At 42.2% G+C, this 14,767-nt stretch overlaps 1 protein-coding gene across 1 annotated transcript in view; it reads left to right on the top strand.

Annotated features, from left to right (window-relative positions):
- Window positions 1-3,834, top strand: part of LARS1 (leucyl-tRNA synthetase 1) — a 162,415-nt gene extending 158,581 nt beyond the window's left edge. Inside the window, exon 32 of the mRNA XM_088443984.1 lies at window positions 3,269-3,834. Within this exon, the coding sequence (XP_088300110.1) occupies window positions 3,269-3,474 (206 nt within the window). The 3' untranslated portion in view covers window positions 3,475-3,834. The remainder of the gene's footprint in view (window positions 1-3,268) is intronic.
- Window positions 3,835-14,767: the final 10,933 nt, after the last annotated feature.

Below are 14,767 nucleotides of genomic sequence, written 5' to 3'. Positions count from 1 at the left end.
GGCAGTGACCGGCTCATTATCGCTTCAGGGTCGTTGGTCCGCGGAAGAACATCAACATTCTGGAACTGCGGGCAGTATACAGGGCCCTGCAGTCATCCAGCCCCGCTCTTCACGGAAGGGCGGTTCAGGTGCAGTCCGACAACGCCACCACGGTGGCGTACATCAACCACCAAGGAGGAACTCGCAGTCGGGCAGCGATGTCGGAGGTGTCTCGCATTCTTGCTTGGGCGGAGTGTCACATTCCAGCGATCTCGGCAGTCTTCATTCCCGGAGTCCTCAATTGAGAGGCGGACTTCCTCAGCCGTCACGACGTGCATCCCGGGGAATGGTCGCTTCACTCAGAGGTGTTTCAGCTACTCGTGGACAGGTGGGGGTTGCCGGAGCTGGACTTGATGGCCTCCCGTCACAATCACAAGTTGCCCGTTTACGGGTCAAGGACAAGAGACGCAGGCGCCTGTCTGGTAGACGCGCTGTCGGTGAAATGGACATTTCACCTGGCGTATCTGTTTCCTCCGATATCCCTGCTTCCTCGGGTTCTGCGGAAATTCAAGCAGGACGGCGGCATGCTCGTGCTGGTAGCTCTGGCGTGGCCCAGACGTCCTTGGTACTCCGATCTGAGGTGCCTCTCCATCGACACTCCGTACATTCTTCCTCAGCGTCAGGACCTATTGTCTCAAGGGCCCTGCCTTTACCTGGATCTGGGTCGGCTGTCTTTGACGGCGTGGCTCTTGAGACAGCCGTCTTAAGGTCTCGGGGTTTCTCCAGTTCGGTCATTGGTACCATGCTTAGGGCACGCAAGCCTGCTTCCGCACGGATTTACCATAGGGTGTGGCACACTTACTTTCGGTGGTGTGAATCCAGAAGCTATGATTCTCAGGTGTTCCGGGTCTCCAGAATCTTGGAGTTCCTTCAATCAGGTTTGGACCTCGGCTTACGCCTTGCCTCTCTGAAGGTTCATGTGTCTGCTTTGTCCGTGTGGTTTCAACGTCGGATTGCTACACTGCCAGATGTTCACACCTTTTTCCAGGGTGTTCTCAGGATCCAGCCTCCCTTTGTGCCTCCGGTGGCTCCTTGGGACTTGGCGGTAGTACTACGGGTCTTGCAGGGTCCTCCTTTTGAGCCGCTTGAGTCGGTGGAACTCAAGTGGCTGACGTTTAAGACCGTTTTTCTCCTGGCAAGTGCTTCTGCCAGGAGGGTGTCAGAATTGGGGGCGCTTTTCTGTCGCCCTCCCTTTCTGATTTTTCACCAGGACAGAGCGGTGCTCCGCACTCATCCTGAGTTTTTGCCCAAAGTGGTCTCAAAGTTCCACATTAATCAGGAACTTGTTGTGCCAGCTTTTCAGTCCCCTGATCTTTCAGCTGGTGAGACTTCCTTAGATGTAGTCCGGGCACTTAGAATTTATGTGGACCGGACTGCTTCGGTTAGGAAGTCGGATTCATTGTTTGTCCTCTTCGGTTTTCACAAGAGGGGTTGGCCTGCCAACAAGCAAACGTTAGCCCGTTGGCTTCGTTACGTTATTTGTGAGGCTTATGCACAGGAGGGTTTACCTGTGCCAGCCTCTGTTAAGGCTCATTCCACTCGTTCTGTGGGTCCCTCTTGGGCTGCTAGACGTGGCGCCTCCACTGTTCAGCTGTGTAAGGCGGCCACTTGGTCTTCAATTCAAACGTTTTTGAGGTTCTATGCGTTTGACATCTTCGCCTCTCAGGATGCATCCTCCGGGTGCTCCTTTCAGCACAGGAGTGTCCCCGCCCTTAGTTAAACTGCTTTGGGACATTCCCAAGGTCAACCCTGTGGACCCCCTATGGACCCTGAAGTAGAAAACAAGAGATATGGTAAGAACTTACCTTTGTTATCTCTGTTTCTACGAAGTCCATAGGGTCCACAGGGCGCCCGCCCTGACGCACCTGGCTTCATATGGGCTATGTGACTGGTCACCGGTTTTCCGTCTCCCATTTCTGTGAGTATGGTTTCTTGTGTGTTACAGTCTTCCTTCTCTCTGTTTAGTCTCCTCCTCCGGCCTTAGCTGCTTACCAACTGAGGTGCCTGTGGTCGGGGGCGGGGTATAGAGGAGGACGGACCCAAGTGCATCCTGGGAGCAGCAAAGCTTTAACTGCGTGGTGCCCGTGGATCCAGATCCAGCTATACCCCCAAGGTCAACCCTGTGGACCCTATGGACTTCGTAGAAACAGAGATAACAAAGGTAAGTTCTTACCATATCTCTTGTTTTTACACTGAAGAGAAATTAAACACAAGCTTCCATGATTTAAAATAAAATAAAACATTTTAAATACAGCTTAGAAAACTGCTGTGGTAAAGCCTGATAGCACTTCAGCACACCTTCCACATCAACTAAACTGTGCTTGTTATGCACACTGGAGACCCCACCTAACGTTAAAGTTTCATTGATTTCCTCTAAAAAGCCACCACATGCTACTGCAAAATGTCACTTCCTTTAAGGATAGCACAGACATAAAATAATAATTATCCAATGGGCATAACAGGTCAGTGAAGGTTTGCAGCAGGGTTGCCCAGTGCAGAGTTACTGCCTTGGGCACTTTTATACCAAGAACATATGTCTTTCTAGACACACTTGCTGCTGGTGACGGAAACCCAAAACATCAGTTTGGGGGCAGTCTTTTCTCCATTTGGGATTGGACTGTGGTGACCATGGATGCCAGCTTACGTGGTTGAGAGGAGCAGTGATCATTATCCTTTTCACTCCAGGGCCTTTGGTCTCGGAAGAAATGCTACTTCCTATCAATGTCCATGCATTGAGGGGCAGACCAGTTAAAATGTCAATGGTCAATATGACAGTGGTGGCTTACATCAATCACCAAGGGGTAACTAGAAGTAATTTGACCATGTGGGAGACATCTAGGATCATGCATTGAGCAGAGCTTTATGCCTCAGCCATTTTGGCAGTCTTCTTTCGGGAGTGGTCATTTCGATGATAGACTTCCTCAGTTTTACACATTGACATGTTCAATGTCGACATTGTGACTGTAAACGTCTAACTAATATACCAAACCCATAGAAGTAATGCACAGCCTTTGACATTTAATAATGACCTGTTGCAAACACCAGTTGTCAAGTTCCTGTTAATATGCAATACGTTGGTTACTAGGTGCTAGTTAGAGGTAAGTGCAGAGACTGCCTTTCCAGCCAAAATCTACCTGCATGGTCCTTCAGCACTTCCACCCATTAGTGCCTTATTATATGTTCAATCCTAGATTTATATTGATAGTGATTTAACAATAATTCTTTATAGATGTCACAAAGGTGAAGCTCATGCGTTATGATGACCCAGAGCTGGGGCCACGTCGTGTTCCAGTTCTTGGTAAAGAAGAAAGCGGTAAGACCATGATACCACCGCAAGCTGCTTTCCACATTGATCTTAATGAGAAGAGAGTGCAGATTGCAGACAATGGCCTGAAGACAGACATTGGCAACACATTGGTGTACATGGTGGACTGATTGGAAGCAGATGGAATGAATAAACAGCGATTCATACAATGGAAAATTACAGTATTCTGGTTTTCTAAAGACAGAAATATTGAATAGTAGCCTGGCCAACAATATGCAGAAGTCTTTTCACAGGAATCATGTTTTTTATGAATTGTCCTTCCAGAACATTGGTTTATTGTGCAATATTAAAGCCACTGCTGTTAGAGGTATCCTCTGTTTCTAGAAGGGTCAGGATCTCATTGCTAGCTCCACTGGCAGTGCAGAGGTTACAGGACATCTTATATTCTTCATTTAATGTTTCCCACGTTAAATATTAAGCTCTGTTGTCTAGTTTCTCATATTTAAAATAAAACCAGAAAGTTTAATGTGTGTTTGTGTAAAGTGTCTGTTCTTTTCTCACTATTCAGATCATGGTTAGCATTTTACATCCATTATACATACAGTTACCATCCAGGTATGAATCTACAAGCACTTTCTGAGTCTTTATAAGAGAGAGAAAACCCATTCCTCCAATGAAAAGGGATTTTTCCAGCAATTTCCTCAGTTCTATTTCGGCTTTCACCATTTCAGGATGGAGATAGTAGGGACAACGCTCCAGAAAATACGGCTTCATTTTAAATACCGTAAAGCTTATGTCTTTAAATAATTTTTAGTAAAGGTCTGGGTTTTCAGTACCACTGTGCACTTGTTATAACATGCGAAGCCAGGTCACGCATGTGCAGACACATTCTGATCGGGATGCAATCGGGAAACCGGCTGACATGATCCCGACAGCCGGCTTCCCAACTGCTTTATCCCGGCGTGGGTTAAATGACAGGCGTCTATATCTAGACACCTGTCATTTTCCCGACGCCGGGAGACAGGCGCCCGGCATCCCGATCGAAGGGATGCCGGGCGCCGTGAGCGGACAGCCGCGGGGGTGAGGGTTAGGTTTAGCACACCCGGGGGGACAGGGTTAGGCACCCCCCTGTGAGGTTAGGGTTAGGCTAGGGGGAGCGAGGGTTAGTGTTAGGCACCCCTGGGGGGGACTTGGGTTTAGGCAGCGGGGAAGGGGGGGGTTAGGGTTAGGCACTTACAGGGGGGATTAGGGTTAGGCACTTACAGGGGGGAGGTTAGGGTTAGGCACCCCTAAGGAGGGTTAGGGGTATTAGGTTAGTGATTACTTACCTTAGGACGATCAGGATTTTCAGCGCAGTTGGGCTGCTGCTGCTGCCGGGATCTGTTCAGCTGTCTGGCTGCCGCTGCCGGGAATCGAACCGCCAGCCATTTCATACTGATTCCTTCTGATCTGGCTGACAATTCGGTAAGACTGCTCTTTCCACTGCCAGTCAGTATTACTCAGCTGCTCCAGCAATATTTGTACAATAATTTGCAATAAGCCGCAGTAGAAAGTGTTATCGCCACACATTGATTGATTGGGACCGCTGTCTTAGTTAAAAGAATAACACCTATAGATAAACATTAATGCGGCATTGCTGTCTCCTTATTAGAATGGGTACTATTATAGGTAAGTTCTGGATAAATTGATATAATGTGTCAGTATTCGGGATGTTAGGGACCCATCTGAAAGAGTTCACCTTGACCTGGTAGATGGCATTTTTGGCCAAAAATGCAGGCCCAAGAACCTCATTCTGTACTCCATGTTAATTGTAGAGTTTATCATAATTGTTTTGAATGTCAGGCTTGGCCAACCATTATGGAGGACATAGCCTGCAGACAACATGGATATTACATTGATAACTGACCTCGTAATAGAATAAAAATTTTAAATATGAGTGCACAGTCTAAAACCTGACATTAGAAGAGGAGACAGACAGTTGAGCCCACTGGGGATTCCCCCTGTACCCCTTCAGGTCAGTCCGACCCTGCATATGGAATATATGGCATCTCAAAGCTATCTCCCAGGGTAGTTGGTTTCCTGGGGTGATGGGTGCATCCCTTCCATATGATGACAGGAAGAACCTTCTCATTTCCTGTGGGAGGAATGGGCGGCTTTTCTCTGTCACCAGGCCCAGGGTACATAATTTCTTCAAGATTCCATCTTACTCTAGGCAGCCAGGCCATGTGAAATGCAGCTGGCAGTGTGTACAGATTATTTTTTTTCTTACTGTCATAGTGACCAAAATACCTGGATGAGGCAAGGGGTTGGGAGGCACATTTCCTGAGCAGTAGACACATGGCAAGTGGTTTATCAAGCTCCACTGAGGACAAGTCTACTAAACCTCCTTCCTTTCAATATCTGTTATTTTGTTTGGAAATCTTAGCTGGCCCGCTGCAATGCATGGAATTTTGTTTCAGTCCTTCATTTCCTTTAGAGGGGATTGTCACCTCAGACTTTTTTTTTTGCTACTAATTGCAGTACAGGTTGAGTCTCCCATATCCAAAATGCTTGGGACCAGAGGTATTTTGGATATCGGAATATTCCGTATTTTGGAATAATTGCATACCATATTGAAATGTCTTAGGTATTTGGCCCAAATCTAAACACAGAATGCGTTTATGATTTATATCCACATTATACACACAGCCTGAAGGTAATTTTATACAATATTTTGAATCATTTTGTGGCTCAAACAAAGTTTGTGTAAATACATGAAATTCATTTGTGTCATATACACCTTATACACACAGTCTATAGGTCATTTTATACTTTATTTTTAATAATTCTGTGCCTTAAACAAAGTTTGTGTGCATTGAACCATCAAAAATCTAAGTTTTCACTATCTCAGTCATGCAGAAAATATTCCGTATTTGAATATGGGAGACTCAACCTGTAATGATTTTATAAGGGGCAGGACATGTTTAGCTTTTTTTTTTTTTTTTTTTAGATCACTTTTTTTTTTCTCCTGGACCTGGTTCTGATGGTCCTTCAAGGTGATCCAATGCTCTGGTCCCTTGTGTATATTTTCTCTGAGATTTATTTTGTGAATAGAATTGGTAGCGGTTTCCCATAATTCTTTATACCTGACTCTCCTCAAGAACAAGGTGGTATAGTTCTCTTTTTTTTTCCCCACCAATTTGAAGTTAGGTTCTTGCAACTCGAAAGCAGTAAGTGTATTTCTTTGATGTGCTGCACTGTCCAGGACTCTGGATTTCCATCATTCAGAAGCCCTATTTGTCCTTGATTGGGACCCTTTTAGGATGTTGTGCCCCCTCCCTGTTGATCTCCTGCTGCATCAATACAGCTGTTTGGGCAGAACCAGTAACCCTGCTACAGAAGAGACCAAACAGCACACTTTACCATGGAGGTTGTTACATCATGGACTTCAACGAATCAGGTTTGCAAAGCAGCCACTTGATTGCCCCTTTATTTTCTCCAAATATTATAAAGTGGAGAGTGCAACCCTCAGCAGGAATGTCCACAAGGTGGCTGTTCATTCAATAGGCTTTTCTCCTCACCTGAGGGTCTCTCTGAGGTATTATGTTGACTTTCCGCTAAAGTAAGTGTCTTTTTAGCTTGAAAACGTGTCTTGTCTAATTTGATATGTGACACTTGTTTATCTGTGTGCGTCTGAGTCTGTATATGAAGCACAACGGAACTGGGCTTGAAAAAAAGCTGTAGACGCTATAGCATAGCACTTCATACAGATTCAGACACGGTCGCACACAGATATGCACGTGTCGCATATAATCAGTGCAGTCTCCTGAAACAGTTTGTCACATTCAATTGCAACTAAGTCTTATTTGTTGGGCGAAAAATATGTTTGGAGTAAGCAGAGTGGCACTGGACTTAAGTAAGTACCCTAACAAGTCTGCTTGGTTGTAGAAAAAAAAAGGTTAGTACTAACCTTTTCTTTTCTACAACCAAGCAGACTTGTTTATTGTCATTGCCTTTGTCTATGACACAGCTGTGCTTCATAGGATGACATTATTTCCAGAGAGAATGTAACCTAGACCAACATAATAAACCAATCTGCAATAAACACAGGGCTGAAAATCATGTATGAACTGCAAAGACTGGCTATATTCTTTACTCATCCTTTGTGATGCTTACATGTTCAAATGCTAAGCTTCAGAGCTGCTCTTTCTCTATCTTTACATTATTGTATACTTAGAAATTATGCAATTTTTGCTCTTTATACAAGCTGACAGGTATGCAAAAAAACACTTTACAATACAGATGGTGTTCATTGTTTCATTGCTGTCCACCGTCGTGTGCGAATCTACCAGTACAAAGGTGTTGTTTTTTGTTTTTTAATGAACAGTGTAAAGGCCCCTACACACTACATGATAATGCTAACGACTTGGCCAATTCCGACGCATCGGAACGTCAAATCATTCAAATTGTGCAGTGTGTAATGCACTACATCGTGTAGTGCTCGCTCCCATGGGGTCGTCAGCCGCATCGCTTGGTCTTTTGTACATGAAGTAAAATCAGGCGATGTGGCTGACTATTCCATGCAGGGCTATGTGGCGGGGTTCGGTATATCGGGCAGTTGGGCACAGGATCGTCCAGTGTGTACGGACCGCCCTATATGTGGCCCATTGGCTCTGGGGTCGTGGGTCGCATCGCTGGGTACACAGTCGTTTACTGTGTACCCAGTTTAAGCTTTTCACTAACACAAAACTGAAGGGAAAATGCCCCAAGAACAAGCAGGAACTGAAGACATTTGCAGTAGAGGCCTGGCAGAGCATCACCAGCGATAAAACCCAGCGTCTGGTGATGTCAATGCGTTCCAGACTTCAGGCTGTAATTGCCTGCAAAGGATTTGCAACAAAGTATTAAAAAGTGAAAGTTTGATTTAGGATTGTTTAGTTTTACTTTTGGCCCCTTAAAAAGTGGGAGGCACATATAGAAACTGTTGTAATTCCTACACCGTTCACCTGATTTGGATGTAATTACCCTCAAATTAAATCTGAAAGTCTGCAGTTAAAGCACATCTTGTTTGTTTCATTTCAAAGCCATTGTGGTGGTGAATAGAGGCCAAAATTTGAAAATTCTGTCAATGTCCCAATATTTATGCACCTGACTGTAGTTGTGGCTTATGTGTTAATTAAGCAAATAACATCCTGGAAGCGTCAGAGTCATTCACAAAATTCTGAACTGCCCATCTTGGCTAGAAGTAGTTAACATGCGTGCAGGAATAGACTTCCATAACTTTTGAAAGATGGATGATTGTTTGAAGAGCAACAGTGTCCAAGGTGATGTCAGCATAGTAAGAGGAGGTATAAGTGCGTACTGGAACTTTGTGATATGCATGCATTAATTTGAGTTGCAAGGCTAAGCAGGCAAGCAACAGCTGATTCATTTAATCCAACTGCCGTCATGTGTCACAAACACACTGTAATAAAAATAAAAACCGGTCTGACAACAGTACCACAGAACAGAATTTCAGACAGATTGCAGTGCAGAATCTGCTCATTACATCTGCCAGTGCATAATTGTAAGTTCAATGGTACAAAGGGGACAGCCCTTTCCCAAGTACTGGAGGAAGGTCATATGAACCATCTCTCACTGATCTCAGCAAGCGCAACAACGCAATAGGCCTGAGTGCTTGTCTCCAGCAGTTAAGATTTAAGGTGGATCAATAATGATGTAGGGTGTATTTTCCTTCATTGGATTGGTGCAGACACTCCTTTTAGAATGCAATGTCAATTCTAATTGCTGTTTAAAGGTACAAACTGATCATCTTTACACCATGTTGTGTTCCTCTCCTGACTCAAGGTGTCTTCAAGGATGACACTATCCCATCCTCCTAATTGTTGGCGAACATGGTACTGATAGTTACCATACTTTTAATGACCATCTGAGTCACCAGATCTGAAGCACTTATTGTACTGTATGTACATTCTAGATCAGTGAATTAACAGAATTTTCCACAAGTATATGGTGTTGCATCCCTGCAGCACAAGTACAGACATTAGTAGATTCAATTACATTTTTAGTTGCTATTATATTGGTGTTTCCATTTCTTTCCCTTACCTTTGCCTGACTGACCAATAATGTGTTTGCTCTTTAAAATGCATTACTCACTTACTGTGCTTGTTTTGTGGCATTAAAGGAAAAAAAAATATATATAATATATACTGTATAATATGTTACTGAGGAGGCAGTTACTCATGTACCTTTGCACTTGTGCTCTCTCAAGAACTCCAGAATTCAGAGACCAGATATACAGACAGACGGTACTCCAGTAAATAAACATATAAGGTGCGTACACAGAACAATTTTTTGAACGATTTAACTAAAACGGCGTCGTTATCGTTAAATCGTTTATTAAATTGTTCATTTTTTTAGAAATTCGTTCATGCGTGCTCCCGTTTGTAGTTTGTAGTTCATCGGCAATTCTGACTGTCCAACAAACGATTTTCGTTCAGAAAATCGTTCGTTGTACAGAATGAACGATGTCCATTCACTGTATGCATGATTAAAAAATCGTTCATCGTTCACAAAATCGTTCATTAATATAGTAACCAACGATTTTTGTAAACTATTTTCGTTCACTTTTTCAAGGGTAAATCTGAATGAAAATCGTTGGTTACTAACAGTTATGTGTGTACGCACCTTTTAGATGTTAATCCATCGTCATCAGGGTTCAGATGGATTAACATCAAAACGTTGGTGAAGCCCTACACTTTGTGAAATTTATATTTGAACCCCGTCTGTCTGTATATGTGTGTGTGTGAAAATATATATATATATATATATATATATATATATATATTATACACACATACTTATTCACACTCGGCACTATCACCTCCACAAAAACAAAATTATCCGGTGCCTTCCTAGAAACACCAAACATTTATTTATTTTTTTTATTTATTAACAGTTTCTTATATAGCGCAGCATATTCCGTTGCGCTTTACAATTGTAAACATTAATAGAACAAAACTGGGTAATAACAGACAGATATATAGGTAGGAAGGCCCTGCTCGCAAGCTTACAATCTATATCCAGAATACAATAAGGTGGCACTCGGAGTAGCAATCGTATGGGAAAATAAAAACACAGAGCCTCCACTCATCAACATTTCAATTCTAATTATACAATTTTCATCAGGGCATAAAAAACAGAAAGAATTGTGCAACATAATATACCCTACACCACTTACCCCCAAGTGACAATGCGCCTCCCGCTAACTGCCGTCCCGGTGCCCCGTCGCGGGTAACTGACGTCATCGTCAGGAGACTCGTTACTCAAAATGCAGACCAGCCTCTGATCGACACCAGCGCCATCCACAGAACTCTGTCGCGGCTAACTGACATCAGTATGCGAGGCTAGTTGCTAAGCAACTGTAAACAAAAGTGGAAAAAAACGAGCAACATTGTATATTATGTTGCACAATTCTTTCTGTTTTTTTTGTCCTGATGAAAACTCTATACTTAGAATTGAAATGTTGACGAGCGGAGGCTCTGTGTGTGTTTTCTCATTTAATTGCTACTCCGAGTGCCACCTTATTGTATTCTGGATATTTTTGGTGTTTCTAGGAAGGCACCGGATAATTTTGTTTTTGTGGAGGTGATAGTGCCGAGTGTGAATAAGTATATATAATTGTGCCTGGATTGGTACATTGTACTAAGGCACAAACCCGATATTCAAAGTATATATCTGCCATTGGACCCCTATTGCTGTGATTATCTGAACCCAATATTTTGGACTTTAACATCTTCTCTCTCTTTGGTGTGGGGATGTCACAGAGCAATGTGCAAGCAGCTTCTATAGGTCTGCATGAAATAGATTTGCCTTTGGGAGATATTCACATGTTTTCTGATGAAGAAGCTAGCCGCATTTTATTAGCTGATAATTTGGAATCTACGGCAGGAGAAGAGTCTACACAACAGAAGTTCTTCTCCTTACTTAAACTAAAAATAAAAAACGGGAGATCGACTTTTATTTACATGGAGTAACCCTATCAGATTACTTCAGGGATAAATAAAATCCCCAGGGACTTCAGGATCCGTTATATCCCCACAATTGGGAGAACTAATTCTGAATTTTGCAATAAATGGGCTGCCATCTTAAATAAGGCATTATTCGATTTAATATTGCTGGTAATTGAGGAGTCCGCACTGGAATTAAGTCATTAAGGATAAAATTCAAAGCTTTGAAGAAATCAATTTACCTACTAGTGGAGGATAGCTCTGGAACCTGTTGGAAAAATTACAACTGCAAGTCAATAAATATAAGATCGATCTTATTCAGGTCAAGAAAAATAAATTAGCAACCGTGAACAGGGACTATGAAGAGAAACGTGTCTATAGTTGGGAAACAGCTAACTTAAGTAGACCGCAGCAATACAGCAAATTTAAGAGACCAGAGACATTTTCCACTTGAGTCTGATAACTCTGGAGAATCTCCATCCTCCAATAGTGAAGCAGAATGTGTTGGAGCAAGTGGCACCACAGTGACATCTCGTCCCCCTTTAGGGCTTATTACCAGGGCCACAAGAGACTCCATAAGGGACCCGCTACTCGGAGGGGTGGACAGTGTATGCGGCAGAGGAAGGTCAAGTTCGAGGAGGAGAAGATAATTTACAACTTATATTCACGCAATTTGACAATGGATAAGTTTTGTACCAACAAATCATCATAATGGCTTCCAAAGTAAGATAAACCTCTGTAAATTTGATAGACATCTCCACTTAAGAGTATTTTGAGAATAGTAACAGTATAAATACTTTTATTCCCCAGGAAGATAAAAGCCCATTGAAAATTAGATATCTTTTTGACCAACCATTTACTAATCTGAATATTAAAACTTACACCAAAGTTATGGCAGAAACCATTGAAAATATTGACGAACCATCGGTCCAAGGGACTTGTAACTTATCTAGACAAGACCGAGTGGCCCTCAGAAATCTTGCAGGTTTTAATGATATCGTAATACGTCCAGCTGATAAGGGCAGAGGTATAGTCGTGTAGGGAATAGATAACTACAAAAATTAGGCATATAGACAGCTGAATGATTTGGAGGTGTACAAATGACTGGATATGGATCCCACGGAAATGTTCTCCAAGCAATTAAAAACTCCAGGAGGAAGCTGTAAATAGTAACATTATTACTAAAAGTGTAGCAATGACTCTTCTGAAAGAATCACCCAGGGTACCAATTTTTTTATCTATTGCCCAAACTGCACAAAAATAGCACACAGCCCCCAGGGAGGCCAATTATTTCAGCGAGAGATTCCCTGTATTATGATGTCTCTAAATTCCTTGACTCTTTTCTTCAGCCTGTAATTCAAAATGAAGCAACATGTTTAAAAGACACTACAATGTTTCTTAATACCCTGACAGAAATGCTGGACTGGCCTTCTCATTTCTATATGGCCACTATAGATATTGTAAGTCTCTACACCAACATCCCTCATGAAAGAGGGATTGATGCGATGAGAAGACTCCTAATTAATAATCTGAAATACTCCGGACTAGATGTGGACTTTTTTTCTAGAACTTTTGCGTTTAGTTCTAACTAGGAACTTTTTTATTTTCAATGGTGAATTTTTTATCCAGCTCCAGGGATGTGCAATGGGGTCCTGTGTGGCCCCGGCATACTCAAATGCATTTATGTTCTCTCTTGAGAAAGATCTTTTCTTTAATGATCTTCTATTTGCGAAGATCTAGCTTTACAAACGCTATATTGACTACGTGTTTTGTCATATGGGATGGGACGGAAAATTAATTCATAGAATTGATGCATCATATTAATCTATCTGATAGGAATATCAAGTTCACTTTTGATATAAGTGACAGCAGTGTGCATTTTTTGGATGTGGTTATCAAACGACAAGAAGGAAAATTATCTACATCGGTTTATAATAAAACCTACTGACTGTAACTCACTTTTAGCTGCAGCAAGCCATAATCCTGCAGCACTTAAACGTGGACTTCCGTTCTCCCAATTTGTAAGAGTGCTCCGCATTTGTGACAATGAGGAGGATTGTGAATAAACAGATGGACATTATGTACAATCATTTTTTACAGAGGGGATATTCCAACACCCTTCTATCTAATGCAAGAACAAAGGCTTTGGCAAATCCTAGAGAGACTCTGTTACAAAAATCTATGGCGAAAGAGAAAAAGAATCCGATGATCTGGGTGAATCAATACTCTACGGCTAGTACCAGCATTACTAAAGCGGCGAAAAATTACTGCCCATTAATTAACGAGGCAGATTTACTATTACTTTAGGGTGTGACTTTAGTTCCTTGCTTTAAACGGGGCAAAAACATTAAATACTGGGTTGTGAGAACTGATATTACTAATTGGGACAAGAAGAAAGAAACACAGCATCTTTTAACAAAAAAAACAACAGGCCATTATCATTGCTCAGGCTGTATAACCCGCAGCTTCCTGGAACAGGGAGAAAACTTTCTCGCATCCCCAATCAGGGAAGAAGATTAAATTTAGACATGTTTTCACTTGTTCCTCTAAATTGTGATCTATTTCATCTGCTGCCCGTGCGGCTTGTTTTACATTGGTAAGACTGAACGACAATTCAAGGAGCGTATGGGATGTGGATATTGATTGGATCAGTGTAAAAACCTGATCTTGTTTAGCACCCCACTGATTAATTATTATTTTTTTTTTATGTGAGTGCAGCATTTCAATGGATGTGTATGTATATATATATATATATATATGTGTATATATATATATATATATATATATATATATATACCATGGATTTACATCATACTTTGGTTACCAAATTCCAAATGCATTGTAACAACGATCTGGTCGACATTTCGGCTCTAACATGAACCTTTATCAAGACCTCGTGTAATATAGATGAGATAAATCAAAAACATTTTGTAATGTTAACATATGATCTTTATTAGCACTGGGAACAAACATCCAGTGCCTTTAAATTGTAATAAACATTATGGTCCAATATGGGAGACCCTAGTCTGAACCTATTGTGCAAATCATCAGGTCTGGTGTGGACCAAGCGTCCCGGGGAGCAGCTGGCGTAGTACTACGGCATATACTACGGCAGCTGCTCCCCGGGTCGCTTGTCACGCAAATTCCTACCTCTTTTAAAGGCTGCAATTGGACTGCTTTTTTTAAATACCAATAAATCACGATCTGAAGACACAATTGGCCACAATGCTTGATTATGGGGCTAGCAACCGTGTAATCATTGGACCATGGAATTACATCTTTGTTATCCTTGGTTACAGGATTAAGAAGTTCCATTCTGGACATCTGGAGCACTCTGGCTTTCTGAACTTTTAATGTAGGGAGATCATAACCCCTAGCTACAAACATTAGAATGAGCGCATCATTTGTGAGAGGGGTAATCCTTGTTTTAAGGACGCTGGATGGTGACTAGATGACAAGAGAAAGGTATTCCTAT

The sequence above is a fragment of the Taudactylus pleione genome, unplaced genomic scaffold, assembly GCF_031769625.1.
Source record: "Taudactylus pleione unplaced genomic scaffold, aTauple2 ptg000342l, whole genome shotgun sequence".
NCBI lineage: Eukaryota > Metazoa > Chordata > Amphibia > Anura > Myobatrachidae > Taudactylus > Taudactylus pleione.
The sequence above is the reverse complement of the archived record's forward strand: the minus strand, read 5'-3'. Positions and strand labels throughout refer to the sequence as shown.